We start from the raw sequence: 16,409 nt of genomic DNA on the forward strand, positions 1-16,409 counted from the left end.
GCATGATGATAAGAGGGTGCTTGATCTTAAGGCTAATAGTTTTAACTTAAGCCCACATTATCTTCAGTGGTGAGTGATTTACACCCCTTTGTTAATATAGTGGTCTCTGTGCTGTACGGGAGCTGGAGTACAGGTCTGTATGTTAGGGTTGAGGTTCAGCGTCGCAGCCACTGTTTGTATGGACAGGGAAGATGTTAATGCACGGCTGAGGTTTTGGGGGAAACAGGGATGTCACAGGAGCTGGGGAGATAGGGATATGCAGTAGGAGGGCTGGAAGATGGAGGACTGAGTGAAGAAGAACATAGAGAAAAGACTGGTACGTGGATATGGCCATGGAGAGTTGTGTCTGAGATTGTCAGTGTAACGGTACTGGATGTGGACAGGTGTTGCTCCGTTCAGTGCTGCCAGACATGAGCGGTGAAGGAATTTAAACTATAAGCCACAGAATAATTAATAATAATAGTACACGTTTCTGAAAGATTTTCTCCTCTAATGGGTATGATGCCTTGGGAAAGCCGATCCCTGTTACCTTATTGCCTGTAGGCTGTGTGGTAAATCAGAACCCGAAATGGCCCGCCCATGTAAAGCTGTTAAAGCTTTCATAAGCTAAGTTTAAAACTTGAGAGTAAGAAAGCAGAATGTCTCCAAGTTGGATTTTTAAGATGGATTACATCTGTGGTTATGTACTTTGGCTCTAGAAATGTCTTTCGACATCTAACAGGTATATCCAGTCAGAACTGCCTTTTTTTGCTTCTTTTTTCCAGGCCTCTCGGCCAGCTCAGGGAGGCAGGAAAGGGCTGGAAACGAATCTTTATGTTCGGTTGGGAGGGGGTAGCTCAGAGAATTGATGCTTGCAGAATTATGAGAGAAACAGGCTTCTGAAGGGCAGAAAAGGCCGCGATAATGTATTTTAAAATCCCAGTGCTGTCCGGATAGGGAAAGAAGTGTCTCCAGCAGCACAGGTGGGGATCGGTGTGTTAAAAGATGGAGGTTGTTCAGGGAGAGGTAGCACAGGATGACGGAGGGCTCCGTCTCCTTTGGGCACTGCGGCCGGGCGGGCCGGGCACCGCCGCGCCGAGCCCGCTGCCAGCGGCCGGGGCACGGGCTCTGCCGGCCGCGTCGCAGCGAACCGCGCGGCTTCTGGCAGCACTCTCTTCTCCTCTCTTTATTTTTTATTGGTATCTAGTTTTTCCGACTCGACCACTACCCTTCCGAGAGGCACGGAGCGAGGCCCCCCCCCCGGGCGCGGCTGCCGGCGGAGGCCCCGGCGCGGCGGGCCCGGGGGAAGGGCGGGCGGCCGGGGGTGTCCCGCGCGGCGCGTCCTGCGCACGTGACCGGCGGCCGGCGAATGGGGCGATCGCGTGATGCGCGGCGGCGGCTGCGCCCGGGGGTGGCTGGCCAAGATGGCGCCGGGTGCGTGAGCGGTGGCGGTGCCCGCGCGGGGAGGGGAGGCGAAGGCCCGGCTGCTGGGGAGGGTCCGCTGCTGCCCCCGCTCCCCCCCGGGGCTGTAGGATGGTAAAATGACCCAGGGGGGGAAGAAGAAGAAACGCGCCGTGAACCGCAGTATCATGCTGGCCAAGAAGATCATCATTAAGGACGGCGGGACGGTGAGGCCGGGCGGGGCCGGGGACGCGGACGCGGAGCGGCTCCGGAGGTGGGGGGGGGGGGCGGCTGTGGGGCCAGCTGGCGGCGGCGCGGCCCCGGGTCCCGCGGCGATGCGGAGGGCTGGTGGGGGACCGAGGCAGGTGCGGCCGGGCCCGGTCCGGCGCGGGGAGGGGCGGTGGGGCCTCGGGCGGCCGCGGCTGGCGGCGTGCGAGCGGGCCGTGCTGGGCGGCGGCGCCGGGCTGAGCTCTGTGGCGAGGTTTCGGTTTCTTTTATGCTGCGGGTTACTGCAGCCCCGATTGCTTCGTTCCGGCATCCCGGGCTGTTTTCCTTGAGGCCGTTGCTCGAGAAACACCTGCAAGGGTGTCACGCTAGTTCAGGTCGTCTTCGTAAGTGCTCTTTCTCAGTGCGGGCCGATTTTTAGGGCTCAGGGGCAAGCGTGCAGAACGGTGTCGTCTCGGGAGTCGGGCATAGGTAACCGCAGCGCACTTCCAGTTGTCCGAGATCATGCGGTGCGTGTCTAAACCTCGCTTTACGTTGAAAATTGTTTAAATGAATCTTTGCGGAAGGAAGAGCTGCTAGGAAGCCGGCTGTACGCTCGGGAGCAGCAGTTGGCTGCGCAGCGGCCTGGGACGGTGCGGGCGGGCAGCTGGCCACTGTAAAGGAGAGCAGGAAGCGCCGAGTGCGGTCGGGATGCAGTTCTGCCGGTGCAGAGCCCGCCGGGGATGGGCTTTGCCCGCACGCTGAATGGACCGCCATCACAGCAGCCTTCTGGCCTCTCCGTTTCCATGCTCTGGGAAGGAATCGGGCAGCGAGTGGGAGAAACTCTTGCATCAGAGAAGTCCCGTAAAGGCTGCCTGGAAGAAGTGTTTTGCAGTTCCCTCCCACTATCTTGCTTCCTCTTAAATACATAAATTTTAAAACGAAAGGGAGCTGCTAAGTGTTCTGGCTGTTGGAGCTTGTTGTTTTTAATGGATGAGTAGCATTACTGGCATTGTGTCATTGCCCCTGATTCTTTCCACTCTGTAACATTGTGTAGCTTTGGTGTGCGCTCTTCTAAATACAGTATCATTATTTCAAATAAAGAGACATCTTGACAGACTAAATCGCTGGTGGCCCTTCAGTTTGTTTTTTTTGGAACAATAATGGAGAAGAGGGAGGTGTCAGAGTCACTATAGTTGTTCATCGAACTGGTGACCAACTGTCTGGATTACTTAGTGTGGTAAGAAGCAAAACGAGTTCCGGTAGTGGATGTTGATGTTTTTCAGGACATGTTTTCCTGCTCTTTGTGAAGACAGAAATGTACGAGATTACCCTGTACAAATGTTAAATGCAAATATTTTAGAATGAGAAACAGAATCAGAGTAAATATTGTTGTTACTCATGGGACATGGTGCTTCAGAATTTCTCTCTGGAGTAATCATTGATTAAAATACAGTATACTTCCAAGTGTCCTTTATCTCTCAACTTTAACTTTCTTTTGCCAAGAGACGAGAAAGGATAATTGCTGCATTCAGTGTCTCCCACCAGTTTCAAAAGCAGAGTGCAAACTTGCATAAGTTCTGTACGATTGTCAGTTGTTTTTAAAACAGTGGAGAAGTGGGCTATAAACATTGGATGAAGGTTTGTAGATTGTTGTTAGATAACAAAAATACCAGCTTGTAATATTTTCTGCCTTCAAACAAATGTTTTGAGAACTTATTTGTTTTAAATGCATTTTTAAAGTTATGAAGTCTGGTATAGCAGAGTATTCCTTATAATGACAGCAAAAACTCTATGCTTGGATTTTTTTTGTTAATGTTTGCTGAAACATTTAATTAGCCTTCTGTGCTCAGTCTCCTTAGTTTCTTTGCTTACCCAACATGCTATGTGACATTATGGGGAACAGGTAAATGAAAATGGCCCACATCTTGAATTTCTCCAACTGGCAAACCAGTAATTAATCAAGCATCTAAATGTACAGTTTCCGGCCCAATTGGTTTATTTTGCAACTATTTGACGTCAAAGAAAACTGTGCGACTTTTTTGCTAGCAAGAATATACAGCTGTTAATGAGGCAGCGTCACAGGCAAAAAGAGTTTACTGATGGGGAACTTCAGTCAAGTTAACTTATTGTCGCTTCTAATCAGTGATTCCGATGTGGAAAGAAAAAAACAAGCAAAAGGGAAAAACCACCCCTTTCCTGTGCAAAGGCTCTCCTCCTGCCGCAGGTTACGCTGCGTGTCCTTGGAGAGGCAGTGGGTGGTGCAGGAGGTTGGGCTGGTTCATGGTGGTATTTTTGTGTTGTTCCCTTTGCAGCTTAGTAGCTGTATCGCAGAAAACAATGTGTAATGGTGTGTGTACTCAAGCGTGTGTTGTCAGATTCACCAAAGGAGAGGCAGTAACACCAGTGAAGTGGTTTCAGCACTGTTCTTAATTTTGCCTTCCTTTATGACCAGTTGGAATTCATCTTATGTAAGATTATGTGTTTTTCAAGCAGTCATGAAATGAATTAGGAGGTAAACGCGTGGGCAATGCTGGAGAGAATTGGAGCTTAGTACTTGATTTGGTGCCTTTTCCTTTCCAGCAGAGGGGCAGCAGGTACGATGTTATATCCGATGCCTTTATTGCTTTGATAGTTATTCTGTTGTTGTCACATGAGTGTTCTTAGGGTTGCCTGGCATATACTCTTTTCATCACTGGCATGACTGACAGTACAAAGTGTTTGGTTAAAGACATTTTCTCTCTAACTAGAGAAAGGGGCGTTCTTAGAGCACTGTTTTGTGCCACAGATGTTGCCAAACATAAATACACTCTGCTCTGGCTACATGGTTGCAGAGAAGGGTTGCTATTACTCTGATTGGAAAATCTCAGTTCCAGGTTGTTTGCACAAAGGCTCTGTATCTTTTCTCTCCAGGCGTAAAGCCTTTTGATTTGGTTTCACTTAAGTTATTACATTACATTACGCTACACTAGCCAGTTCGTAAAGCACAGCGGGGCAGGTTTGTAGAGTAATACAGGGCTGAATACCCAACACCTGTGCTGTACGTGTTGGGGTAGGAGGGTACATCAGACCAGTACTTAAGTCTTGTGGACTGAATGCACATGATATATCTTGATGCACTGTACTGTAACCACTTATTAATCTCCTTCCCTTTTTCTTCCACCTCACGAGTAGTTGCAAGCATCTTTAAAAATAGCTGTAGAGGTGATGAATAGGTGTAGAGCTGAAATGTGACTAAATTATTTATTTTTTTAATGGATAAGAACAAATAACAGTACCTGTGATAAGCGAGCATTAGCAACAAGAAAGCAAGGAAGTTTAACTCTAGTGATCTAAATGTCATTTCTGTTTGTTTCTGCCAATGTAATGGAAACAGCTGATCAGGTTGCTTACAGCTGGATGACATGGCAGAGGGCAGCAGTCACCTGCTTGTATGCCTCTCAAATTGCCAGCAGTTTAGTTGTGCAGAGCAGCCACTGGTTTCATTCTGCTGTTTTGGTTTGTGCGTGTGATCTCTGAGTAGCTGCCCAGAACTGGACAAGGGCAGCACAGAGACAGATGGCTGTTGAGCTTGTGTTTGCTGTATGTGAACAGAATGGAGGTGCTTTTGACTCCTGGTGCTTGGAGGGGCAGGGATGGCTCACTTCACTCCTGCCTCACCGTTTGTAATACCTTGGGGGCATCACAAGCCAGTAACTTGACAGGAATCTGGGGACTATGAGAACAAACCTAATTTTCTGTATCAGACTGAGCCAAACAGCTAAGATTGTTACTTGTGGCTTGTGCAGAGCTGGATAAATTTTTAAACCAAAACTAAAATTAGGGTTGTGGGTGGAAAGGGAAAGGAATTGGGGGAAGTGAAGATAATTATAGCCACTTTCTGTACCTATAAAGACTGTTAATTTACTTCCTTAAGAGAACAGGATGAAAAAATAGCAGAAATATCTGTATGGTATGTCTGCGTTTACTTGAAGAGGGCTTGGGAAAGAAAAATAGCACAGTGCTAAGGTACTTTTGTGCTTACCTTTCACATATGGATATGGTTACTTTTGAAAATTACAATCTTTCTAGCGATAGGGGTGAATGGCCGGTGTGGTTTTCTGTATTTATTTCCTACAGTTGTTCAAAAGGCCTATTTTTTTTTTCTGTGTTGAAAATATTGGAATCTGGAAAGAAAAGTTAGGTATGACTTGCATAAATCTAGTAATAAAAGAAAGACTGTAGTACTACCTAACTGAAACTTAAAATTGTGTAGTATTTGAGGTTGGAAGGCCCCTCTGAACATCTCTAATCCAGCTACCCACTCTCTTCCCCCAAACAGGGTCAGCTGGAGCAGTTTGCTCAGGGCTGTGTCCAGTCAGGTTTGGGGGATGGAGATTCCATAACCTCACTGGGCAGCCTGTTTCCAGGGGTTTGTTTTGTTCAAGGTTTAGTAGAATTTCCAGTGTTGCAGTGTGCGCCTCCAGTCCTGTCACTGACGCTTCTGAGAAGAGTCTGTCTGTGTCATCTTTACTCCCTCCCATCTGATATTTATACAGGTTGATAAGATCCCCCTGAGCCTTCTTGAGAAGCAGCTGAGGACCTCAGCCTGTGTGTGTTTGCTCAGTGTAAATGCTAGGTCTAATCAAAGCAGTGCCACTCTGTTAGTAACTCACCTTCACACAAAGCCGGGAAAGTAGATGTAAAGGCAGCACTTTGAAGCTTAAAGAATGCATATGAGATTTCTGATGAGTTATTCATACTACCTTCATATGAAAATAATTAGCGCACCATTTCCTCAATTTGCAAATGATGAACTGTGGCATGCTGTTTGACAGGGTAGTGTTTACAGAGTATATGAGGTGAGCAGGTTGTCCCACCCATGCTCTTTTTGTTCTCCTCAAAAGCTACTTCTGATTGTACTAAATCACCAAAGAATTTGAAGTTCCTTATTTCAAATCTTTTATTCAGATCTGTTCCTACATTTGGATTTGAAGCACATTGTAGCTCATAGGCCTGCTCCCAGTATTTGGGTAGCAAGCAGTGCTGTTCCTGAGATTCACTTCTGGCGTTCGTTATTTCAGTTTTTCTTTCCTGATTTAGAGCGATCAAAGTTTTGTACGTAGCCATGGTGCCTTTTAGTAACGGAAGTACTATAAAGCTGTTCGATAGACCAGGTAATTAGACTGTGGGATAGCCGAGTGTGAACACTACCATGTTTTGAAATTATGAAAATCTGACTTCCATGCAGCATTGTGTGGGCTTAAGCGTTTTTCTCAAGGAAAAGGAACTAATTCTCCAAAGAAGAGTCTGTTTCCGCTTTCAGTAGCATCCTTGTTTCCCAGACTGGCAGTATAAGTGGTTCATGTTTTAATTTGAGATAGGAATGCACTTTGTATTCTGTGGAGGATTAAGACACTTCAGGACATAAGCAGCAAAGGGTTAAAAAGGAATTTCACTCGGTACCAGTTAGCTTGAGTAACTGCAATCCCAGGTTTTGAGTCCCGTTTCATTTCTTAATCCTTCTGTTTGTAGTGTTCAGATGCATTTCTTGTGACTGCGATAGATTGTTAGATGTTTTAACCACCTGTTTTTTCTCTTGTTTTAGCCTCAAGGAATAGGTTCACCTAGTGTCTACCACGCTGTTATAGTGATCTTCTTGGAGTTTTTTGCCTGGGGACTCTTGACAGCACCCACTCTGGTGGTAAGTGATACGCTTAAGCTTTTTCTCGCTGTATGGGAGATGGGGCAATTACTGCAAAGGCACTGAACATCTTCTGAATTAAATGAAAATTATATATCATTGAGCTGCTCTGTTGTGCAAGTGAAAAGTTGTGCATTTTTACATGGAATCAGGAATTTTAGATTATTTCATTAAAGCAGCGTAATGATGCAGCATAGCTGTTTATGTGCAAGTCTGCTACAACTCAAGCTTACGTGTAAATATTTTCTGACTTGAAAGCAGTAAGACAGTAATGAAATTATCTTTCCTTTCAAGATGCTACAAAAAGTTGGCACATTACAAACGTAAGGACAAAAATACGCTTGAAATTTGGTGAAATTATGGAAGCGCATGTGTAGGTAGGGAGATCTTTGCTGACCTGGCTGTGCTTTAAACAGAAGCTTCAGTGCGCAGACCCTGTTACACCAGTCAGAGCTTCTCTATGATTAGCGAGACAGTCATACCAATGTGTTTGTACCAAATTATTATCTAATGTAGTTTGTTGCTTTCCTTTTGGATTTAATCTTTGAGAGTGACACATGCTTACAAATTAAAAGGAGCGAAGGCTTAAAGATCTCCAAGCAAACTCCACCTGCAGTGTAGTCTTGGTGCAGCTCTGTAAGCTGATGTTCACCATGAACAGTCTCTTGGGTATAAATGCACGTTCGTCACTGAATGGGATTCATCTCACATAACACAAGTCAGACTGAGAGGGGTGCCTATTTTAACCTGCGTATCTAGGCTCTGGTCACCGCACTGAGAGGCACTTCAGAATGATGATGTCTCTCCTCTCTCTCCCCAGCCCCCGACAGATGACACAGTAACATGTGGAGAGTCTGGTCTGAGATCGTTTTCTAGGTTCTCTGTGGTCTATTTCAGACACTGAAGTGGGATGACATGAATCCTTCCCAAAGTGTTGAGAGAACTGAGGCCTCTTATCAAGTAAAGCTAAAATCTCAAAGTACTTTCCATGTGTATTAAAGATTAAATAGATTATTTGTGGTGTGTCTTTTTTTTCCTTTCTCTCTATTTCATGAAAATATAAAACTTCTGTGGGTGTCCCACTGTAGAAGTTGGATACATCATGAGCAATACTTGTAGTTAATATTATATAAATGACAGTGTTCATATTTCTTCTCCAGGTTTTGCATGAAACCTTCCCAAAACATACATTTCTAATGAATGGTCTAATTCAAGGAGTAAAGGTAAGGTGACAAAAGTTAATCACAAGCACAATTTAAAGTGCATGGTGGGAGGAATATAGAAGTGACTGCCAATTGAGAGAAACACTCAAGGGGTTTTTCAATAGAGCTTTTGCGGTATAAATAAAATGGGGGAATAAATTATTGCTAAAAAAGCAAATATGCATCATTTTACTTTTAGTAAGGTATTGTAGGTATTGTACCTGCTGGGTTCAGCAAATAAAAAGGTAGTTGACTAATCCCAAGTGACACACATGGTGTTAACATTTGAGAATTTTTTATTTGGAGCTTGTTGCTCCAGTAGGGTATTTTCAATTACTTATGTTTATGTGAATTCTAAATCTATAAAACTATAAAGCACAGTTTATAAAACCACTAGTAGGGATGCTAAAACTGGGTCATCTGCATTTTGAATTTTGGGTAGCTCTGAGGTAATAAATCCCAAATTTTTATGTAACATGGGACAGAAGATCAGTAATGCTTGACCGTGTTGCCTTTGATGCATTGCACTGTAGTCATCAACTTTAATAAAAAAAGAGCCCAGCCTGCTATCAGATTGTGGTATGGTCGGCTATCATGATTCTAACCACTTAGTTCTAACTTACAATGTTTGGTTTCGTTTAGGGCTTATTATCGTTCCTCAGTGCCCCACTCATAGGTGCCCTGTCTGATGTGTGGGGACGAAAGTCCTTCTTGCTGCTAACAGTATTTTTCACCTGTGCACCAATACCACTAATGAAGATCAGCCCATGGTTAGTAAATTCTTTCACACTAGATTTGCTCTTTCTCATCAAGGTTGCTATACAACACTTATGTTTCTGGCATTGTTGATAAAATATTGTTTGTGCTCCACGGTAGGTTGAGGCTTTTGTATTACTTCGGTGCAAAGTTGGGAGAACAGAGTCATACTGAAGTAGCTGCCGTGAGGCCAAACGCCTCGGTCAGAATTTTAAGAGCTGCTGTTTTTGAGCTCTGTGCTGTAGGCCCCACTTCCTACTTCAGCACATTTGCAGAAGATACTAGAATGCTACCCAGTAAACTGTGCAGGTCTTTATTGTGGCCATATTACTCAAATACTGACCAACTATGCAGAAATTAAAACCTTACCTAATGCTAGCTAGTGCATGAAGTAACCATTTATAGCCTAAACCGTTGCTGCAAGTTTATACTTGTTTCTCAACTTTTAAAATACACCAGCTTTCACGCTGCATGCAAGTCAGTAAGCTCTTAAACTGGCACATACATTCCCCAGGTAGTGCATGAGCCAGAACTCCCAGTGTTGTCGGAGCACCCGCGTGCTGTACCTGAAGGTGTAGCTGAAATAATACAGACTGCGCTGCGCAGGGCAGAGCCAGCTGTTCAGGTAGCTCCCTGCCGTGAGCCTTTTCAGGTTTCTCTCCAGTCACATGGGTCATTCATGGATTCTTCATCCCTTTTCTGGGAAGTAGCTTGTTTCTAAGTGGAGGTTAATGTTTCAAATGATGAGTGCTAGTGTCTGTAGCATAAAGAGAAGGCTAATGTTGAGACCTCTCAGTGACCAGATTCTCAAAATACCGAAGTTCCTAATTTGCTTTGGGTCATGGGCATCCAATCGAAGTTAGTCTAACACCTCGTTTCCTAGAACTACTTAATTGCAGCAGCTTTTTGGAGATGTTACAGAATTATGCTGTTTATCTTTGTACTCCGTGCACTAAGGAGGAATTACACAACTGTTTCGAGACACATTCATGTTGACACATTTATGCAAGTTTATCTTCATATTTGTCAGGAAAAGTTGGACAAGATGATTTACTGTTGAACTGTACTTGGATTGTAAATAGAGACTTTTTGTTTCTATTTCGCTGTTCTAATTTTTTATAATGTTCTTAGGTGGTACTTCGCTGTTATCTCTGTCTCTGGAGTTTTTGCAGTGACGTTTTCTGTGGTTTTTGCATATGTAGCAGACATAACCCAAGAACATGAAAGAAGCATGGCCTATGGTTTGGTATGTATTTTTTTTGGCTCTGTTCCTGTGGTATTTGGTACTAAGCACCTCAGTAGGTAAAGCTTTTCAAAATTGTATTTTTGTTTCTTCTCTGGCAAGTCAATTTTAGTTTGGAGTAAGGTTTTTCTGTTTAATTGATCTTGTCATCCAGCCTGTATCTCTTGAATATTCTGCTTCTAACTGAAACAAAATATGACCGTGTTAAAAGCTGTCTTTCAGATGTCTGTCTTAACAATTATTATCAGTGTTAATGATGTAATTTGAGGGGCTTTAGTTATTCCTCCATTGTTTCTCACACTAGTACTACTCTGCCATCTTTTCAAAAATCTAACCTTTTGTTCCTGGATAATTTTGAAACTGCCATTGTATGATATCTTGACGACTACTGCTTGTGTCTCCAATCACACCACAAATGTAGCTGAGTAACTTGTCTGTCTTAAGTTCTTGCAACTCACCTCTGTATCTCCATTATCTCCTGATAACCTGCCAGATCTCAGGAGCCTTCACAGCCCTGTGTATCGTGGATTGGCAGAATTATTTGTTGCGTTCAAATTAAAGAATCCATTATCATCTTCAGCAGGAAGAGCTGAAAGCAATGGATATAGAACTAAATAGTTTCTTTCTGCCTGTACGCATCAGGGATTGAGATACTTTGAGAAAGTTCCTTCAGTTTTAAAGCTAACATCTTTTACAACAAGGCCTGCTGGTTAACTGAAAACTACTTTCTGAAGATCCATTGTACTGAGTTGGACTAACCAGCATATTAAATTTAATATGCCCTTGATACATGTGATTTTTTTTTTTCTTAACAGGCATTGCATATTTCACTAATATGAAGATTAAATACAGCTCATCACTTCCCAGAGAGATCAGCAGACTGTATAGTTGATTAAATCTAATGTCAGTACATGCAAGAGTGTTGCGAGCCTCACATTGCTGTCCAGTCATTAAAAAAAAAAAAAAATTTGTTTTTCTTGAAAAATTTTGGCTGTCTGAAATACACAGCTGCTACCACATAGTCACAGGAAAAAGGTTACTTCTAATCACTACCTGATTGAAATGGTTACACTTCTGACAATGAGGACAAGTGGGTAATAATACTGTTGACTTGTATAATTGAAAATCTTACCAGCTGTTATTTGTTCTAGGTTTCAGCAACTTTCGCGGCAAGCTTAGTTACCAGCCCTGCTATTGGTGCCTACCTTGGTCGAGTCTATGGAGACAGCTTGGTTGTGGTCCTGGCTACAGCAATAGCCTTGTTGGACATTTGTTTTATTCTTGTTGCTGTACCAGAATCGCTGCCAGAGAAGATGAGGCCAGCATCCTGGGGAGCACCCATTTCATGGGAACAGGCTGACCCTTTTGCAGTAAGCTATTGAAATATGGAATATTTTGTTATTTGTAAATGTTGAGCTTTTGAGACAGGGAAGAGACTGAATTTACTATGTTTCAAGCTTGAAAAACAAAGCCCATATTTTTTCAAGTTTGACCTTGCGTTGCTGCTAATACTTTTGCCAACAATCTTGCTAAGCACGCAGGGAGTGTTTTGGTGGTACCATGTAATAGCTTCACTGATTGACGTGCTTTTCTGAATATGAAGATTAAATGTTTTCTAATATTTTTTTCTTGCCGTAGTCACTGAAGAAAGTTGGCCAGGACTCAGTTGTGCTGCTAATCTGCATAACAGTCTTTCTTTCCTACCTCCCAGAGGCAGGTCAATATTCCAGCTTCTTCCTATACCTCAGACAGGTAACTTAACGTTTTGATATGGATTTGAACAAAAGTAAATTTATGGTAAAGTTTTCAGTATTGCTGAATTAATACAGAAAGTATAGATAACTAGTATAATTTAAAAGCTTCCAGCTGCTGATTTAAGTCCTCTTGCTGTTCTGTTTTTGTCTCTTTTTAGAGACACAAAAAGAGAGGAGAGAGACGAGTGAGTTATAAAACAATTTCTCGTATTTTGCAATTATCTACATTATTCTTGGATTGCGAGGTTCACTATGTTAAACTTTTTTTTTTTCTTTGAGGGAACCATTTGCTTGTTTTCTATTTATGCCCCTTTATTTTTGTGTACTTGCTTGATTTAATGAAGAAAAAAAAACCCAACTTTTTTTCTAAGTCAGGGAGGAGTTGAATAATACCGGTCTTCTGCCTTGTGTGTTCTCCCACTGATGTTTGTGACATGATACACGGCTTATGGTTAATAATCAAGTTGCCTTTTTTTTAATATAGATAATGGGATTTTCATCTGAAAGTGTTACAGCGTTTATAGCAGTCCTTGGGATTCTTTCCATTATCGCACAGGTGAGTTACTGCTATGTATTTCAGCGATTTGGTAACTTCAAAAGAGCTAAGCACTGTGGAGAACTTCCGTAACACTGTGGTTCCAGAAATGTGACTCGCCTTTTCTGTAGCTGTTTTTCGAAGTCTCTAACAATTGATTAACACTCTTACTTTAACTTAGATGAAAAAACAGCTTGCCAACCAGGGTTTGGTTCGTTAATACCCAAAGCGTATTGTGTTGGGAAAACTAAATCCTTTGTGCATCAAAGAAGGGGTGACAGATTGTTCATGTTACTTGCTAAATGATTGCTATTTTTTTGCTAGAGGCTCCTGAATACTTAGCAAATACTGCTTTTGGAGAATTTTACTTGGCTTTTAAAAATTAACTTATTTATTTGCATGTATTTAACATTTAGAATAAAATGTCATGTTTCTTTGGTTTTTTTTTGTTGTTCCCTCCCCCTCCCCCCCCCCGTTCAGACAATAGTTTTGAGTTTACTTATGCGGTCCATTGGAAATAAAAACACCATCCTACTGGGCCTGGGATTTCAAATACTACAACTTGCGTGGTATGGCTTTGGATCAGAACCATGGTATGTAAATTTCATTTTAAAATCTGCATGATACGGTATTTTTCTGCATTTTATCCTTTATCTGAGGGAGACAAGCATGTGTACATGTGTATATACACGCATACATACGCTCCAAATGCAGAATGCCGTCCATGCAGAGCAGTTACTTTGAGTCTGTATTTTTTGCAGGATGATGTGGGCAGCTGGAGCTGTTGCAGCCATGTCCAGTATTACTTTCCCAGCTGTAAGCGCACTGGTTTCACGAACTGCTGATGCTGACCAGCAGGGTAGGTTTTGTCCCAATACTTTGAATTCTAGTGAAAGAATACTGTGAAGACAGACAGGTCAGGCTGTCATAACAGTGCTGGTCAGTCAGCCTGAATCTTGGCACAGAGTAGCCCACACACCTGAGCATAGCTCACAAAATGTTAAAATCCAAGTTGGAAGTTGTAACACACGCATATTGCGTCCTTCTGGCACAGAGGGAAAACATTCAGCAGGTCCCAGCAGTAACAAAATATTTAGCACAGTTAATATGCTGTTTATTTTCTTCCCTTCTGACAAAAGTTTGCTTAGTTGTCCAGGTTGCATACAGTGCTTTCTCTCCTGGGTGACAGTGGTAGCAAGGCTGTTGTACATATCCTGGTCTCTGAATGAGCATAGCATGGGAAGTACTACCCTCTGCCTATAGGGAGATGGAAAAAACACTGGAATATACTCCAGTGACAATTTTTCTGCACTCCTTGTTTATTGCTACCCATAGTGCAACACTGCACTATGAAAGAGCAGCTTTCCTGCTTGCATCGGTTTGAAGGTGAAGTGAATAAAGTCTACTGATCTGTTCATAATCCATTAAAAAGTTAATGATACATGTATAAATATAGATAGATAACAGTGTATTTTACTTTTCCCAGGTGTTGTTCAAGGGATGATAACAGGAATTCGAGGACTGTGTAATGGCTTGGGACCAGCACTTTATGGTTTTATATTCTATATATTTCACGTTGAACTGAATGAACTCCCCATGCCTGAATCACCTTCAGGAGGTAGTGTGGTCACACAGTACCATTTACAGCAGGTATTCTTCTTTTACTTATTAATTCCAAAAAAAGAAATTAGGAAGGGATCTTGAGTGTGATGCTGTACTCCATTGTGTTGTGCTAACTCTAAATGAAGCATGTAAAAAGAGGTTCTGAAATCATTCTTGGGGAGGGTTGTTGATCTGCTTGTTTGTTTTTAACTAGATGGTATGGTTTAGTTTAACTTTCAAAGAGATACAGCTGATAGTATTTAGACAGCTGATGACCCTTGTAAAGAGAATAGATTGAGGGAAGGATGGACTAACAACTACTGCATCCCACTCTTCTCTTGTCTCCCTGACATTGTATTTACCTTTCACAGGTTGTACACTTTTGTTTTGTTGTCCTTTAGTCTTTTAACCAAGCTCTCTGTATTTTTTTAGTTCCTAATAGATCCTCATTTGTTGAGGAAACTCAGCAGCAAGAACTTGCACTAGAAAAGGAAGTTGGCACATGTTAATAAGAACCATATGCTCCCCCTCCTAAGTCTTAGGATGTAATGTTCTTTCCACATGGGGACAAATACTGTATTGGCTAGTGTAGCAAGAAAAAGTTCTTCCTGCTCTTGACAGTTGTGTAATTAGCAGTTGTAGTCTGTTAACATCCGGCTAAAGGTTCATTCATACTTTGTGGTGTTACTGTTGTTGTTTTCAGAATTCTATAATTCCTGGACCCCCATTCTTATTTGGAGCGTGCTCTGTGCTGTTGGCACTACTTGTTGCCTTGTTTATTCCTGAACACACGAACCTAAATGTTCGATCCAGCAACTGGAAGAAACACTGTGGCAGCCATGGCCATCCCCACAGTCCACAAGCTCCCGGTGAAGCTAAAGAACCATTATTGCAAGATACAAATGTATGACAAAAATCCAGGAAGACCTTTTAGACTTTTTTTTTTCCATCAGCTGTTTGGGATACACATTCCAATTCCATCAAAAATGTAATTTCTTAAGGTAATCTTAAGAAGTCTCTTTCTGCATGAAATTTGTAGGAATTAAAAAAGAAAAAGGAAGTTTCTCCAAAGACCTTGCCCTTGAATTAATAATTTGCTTTTAAAAACTGTTACGTACTTGTCTCTTGCCGTGAAATACTGTTGCTACTAAACTTTACATTCTAGTTCAGAGACAAAAAAGAATAGTCAAGGCATGAGCATGTGTCCTTCTGTTTCCTCAAGGTGGTGAGCTTTAATTCTAGTCATGCTAAGTCTCAATGAGACATACTAGCATCCATGTGGACCCATTCATTTTAATGTTGTAAAATCTTGGGTCAGATGATTCAAAGCCTTAATGTAAATGTACTCAAGTAGGGAGAAGGTGAATTGGTATCATTTATTTTAAAAGTCATATGGCAGGTTTTTTTAAGTTTGTACTAATATAAAAATCACATGAGCACGCTTGCTGAACAGTAAAAGTTATTTTTATGTAAGTGCATTTACTCTTTCTATTTTTGAATAAACGGTAGTATCAAACACTTGTTTAAGTATTAAGTGAGTGTTTTGAGCCTACAGATTTTAATATTGGCTCTAAAACTCTGCTTTCCTAAGTACCGTTTATTATACCACTATATTTCTGATGTTTGCGTAATCATAAAGGACCTCAAAACTTGAATACACAGACTGAAAAATAAGCTGATAGCCTTGAATATGTCCGTCTGCTATATCGTGGCCTTTGAGGACTGTCACAATAACCCTTTTGCATTACGGAGCTAATGTTTTAGTCCTAAATTTTCAGGACCCTTAGTACAGAAGAGAGCTTTATACAATTACTGATGTGAATTTCTCTAAAAGTGTATATTTTTGTGTCCAGTTGTATTATTTAAGTGTTCCTTTGTATAAATTTGTGTATAAAGTATTGTATAGGTTTAAAATGTTTTCATCTTGTGGTTATTGCTTAATGCTTTTTTACCTTTGAACATTCACCATGGTTGACCAAGAGCAGGAAAAAAATATGTAAATAGACTGTTAATAAAGTTGAATATTTTAATGAATTTTTAAATAATTGCT

The 16,409-nt window shown here is 42.0% G+C and overlaps 1 protein-coding gene across 1 annotated transcript; it reads left to right on the top strand.

The window, feature by feature from the left end:
- Positions 1-1,372: 1,372 nt before the first annotated feature.
- MFSD14A (major facilitator superfamily domain containing 14A) lies at positions 1,373-16,404 on the top strand. Its single transcript, XM_072867743.1, has 12 exons — positions 1,373-1,607; positions 7,172-7,267; positions 8,428-8,490; positions 9,112-9,239; positions 10,357-10,471; positions 11,620-11,838; positions 12,107-12,220; positions 12,707-12,778; positions 13,238-13,350; positions 13,519-13,616; positions 14,244-14,407; positions 15,063-16,404. Exons 1-12 carry the CDS (start codon positions 1,521-1,523, stop codon positions 15,267-15,269), a joined length of 1,476 nt encoding a protein of 491 aa, XP_072723844.1. The 5' UTR covers positions 1,373-1,520; the 3' UTR covers positions 15,270-16,404.
- Positions 16,405-16,409: the final 5 nt, after the last annotated feature.

This window comes from Ciconia boyciana, chromosome 7, assembly GCF_034638445.1.
Source record: "Ciconia boyciana chromosome 7, ASM3463844v1, whole genome shotgun sequence".
NCBI classification, from domain to species: Eukaryota; Metazoa; Chordata; class Aves; order Ciconiiformes; family Ciconiidae; genus Ciconia; species Ciconia boyciana.

Coding starts and splice junctions, on each gene's coding strand:
- MFSD14A (XM_072867743.1), top strand. CDS start 1,521: ATGACCCAGGGGGGGAAGAAGAAGAAACGCGCCGTGAACCGCAGTATC. Junction 12,779..13,237: donor TTCTTTCCATTATCGCACAG/GTGAGTTACTGC, acceptor CCCCCCGTTCAG/ACAATAGTTTTGAGTTTACT. Junction 14,408..15,062: donor CACAGTACCATTTACAGCAG/GTATTCTTCTTT, acceptor TGTTGTTTTCAG/AATTCTATAATTCCTGGACC.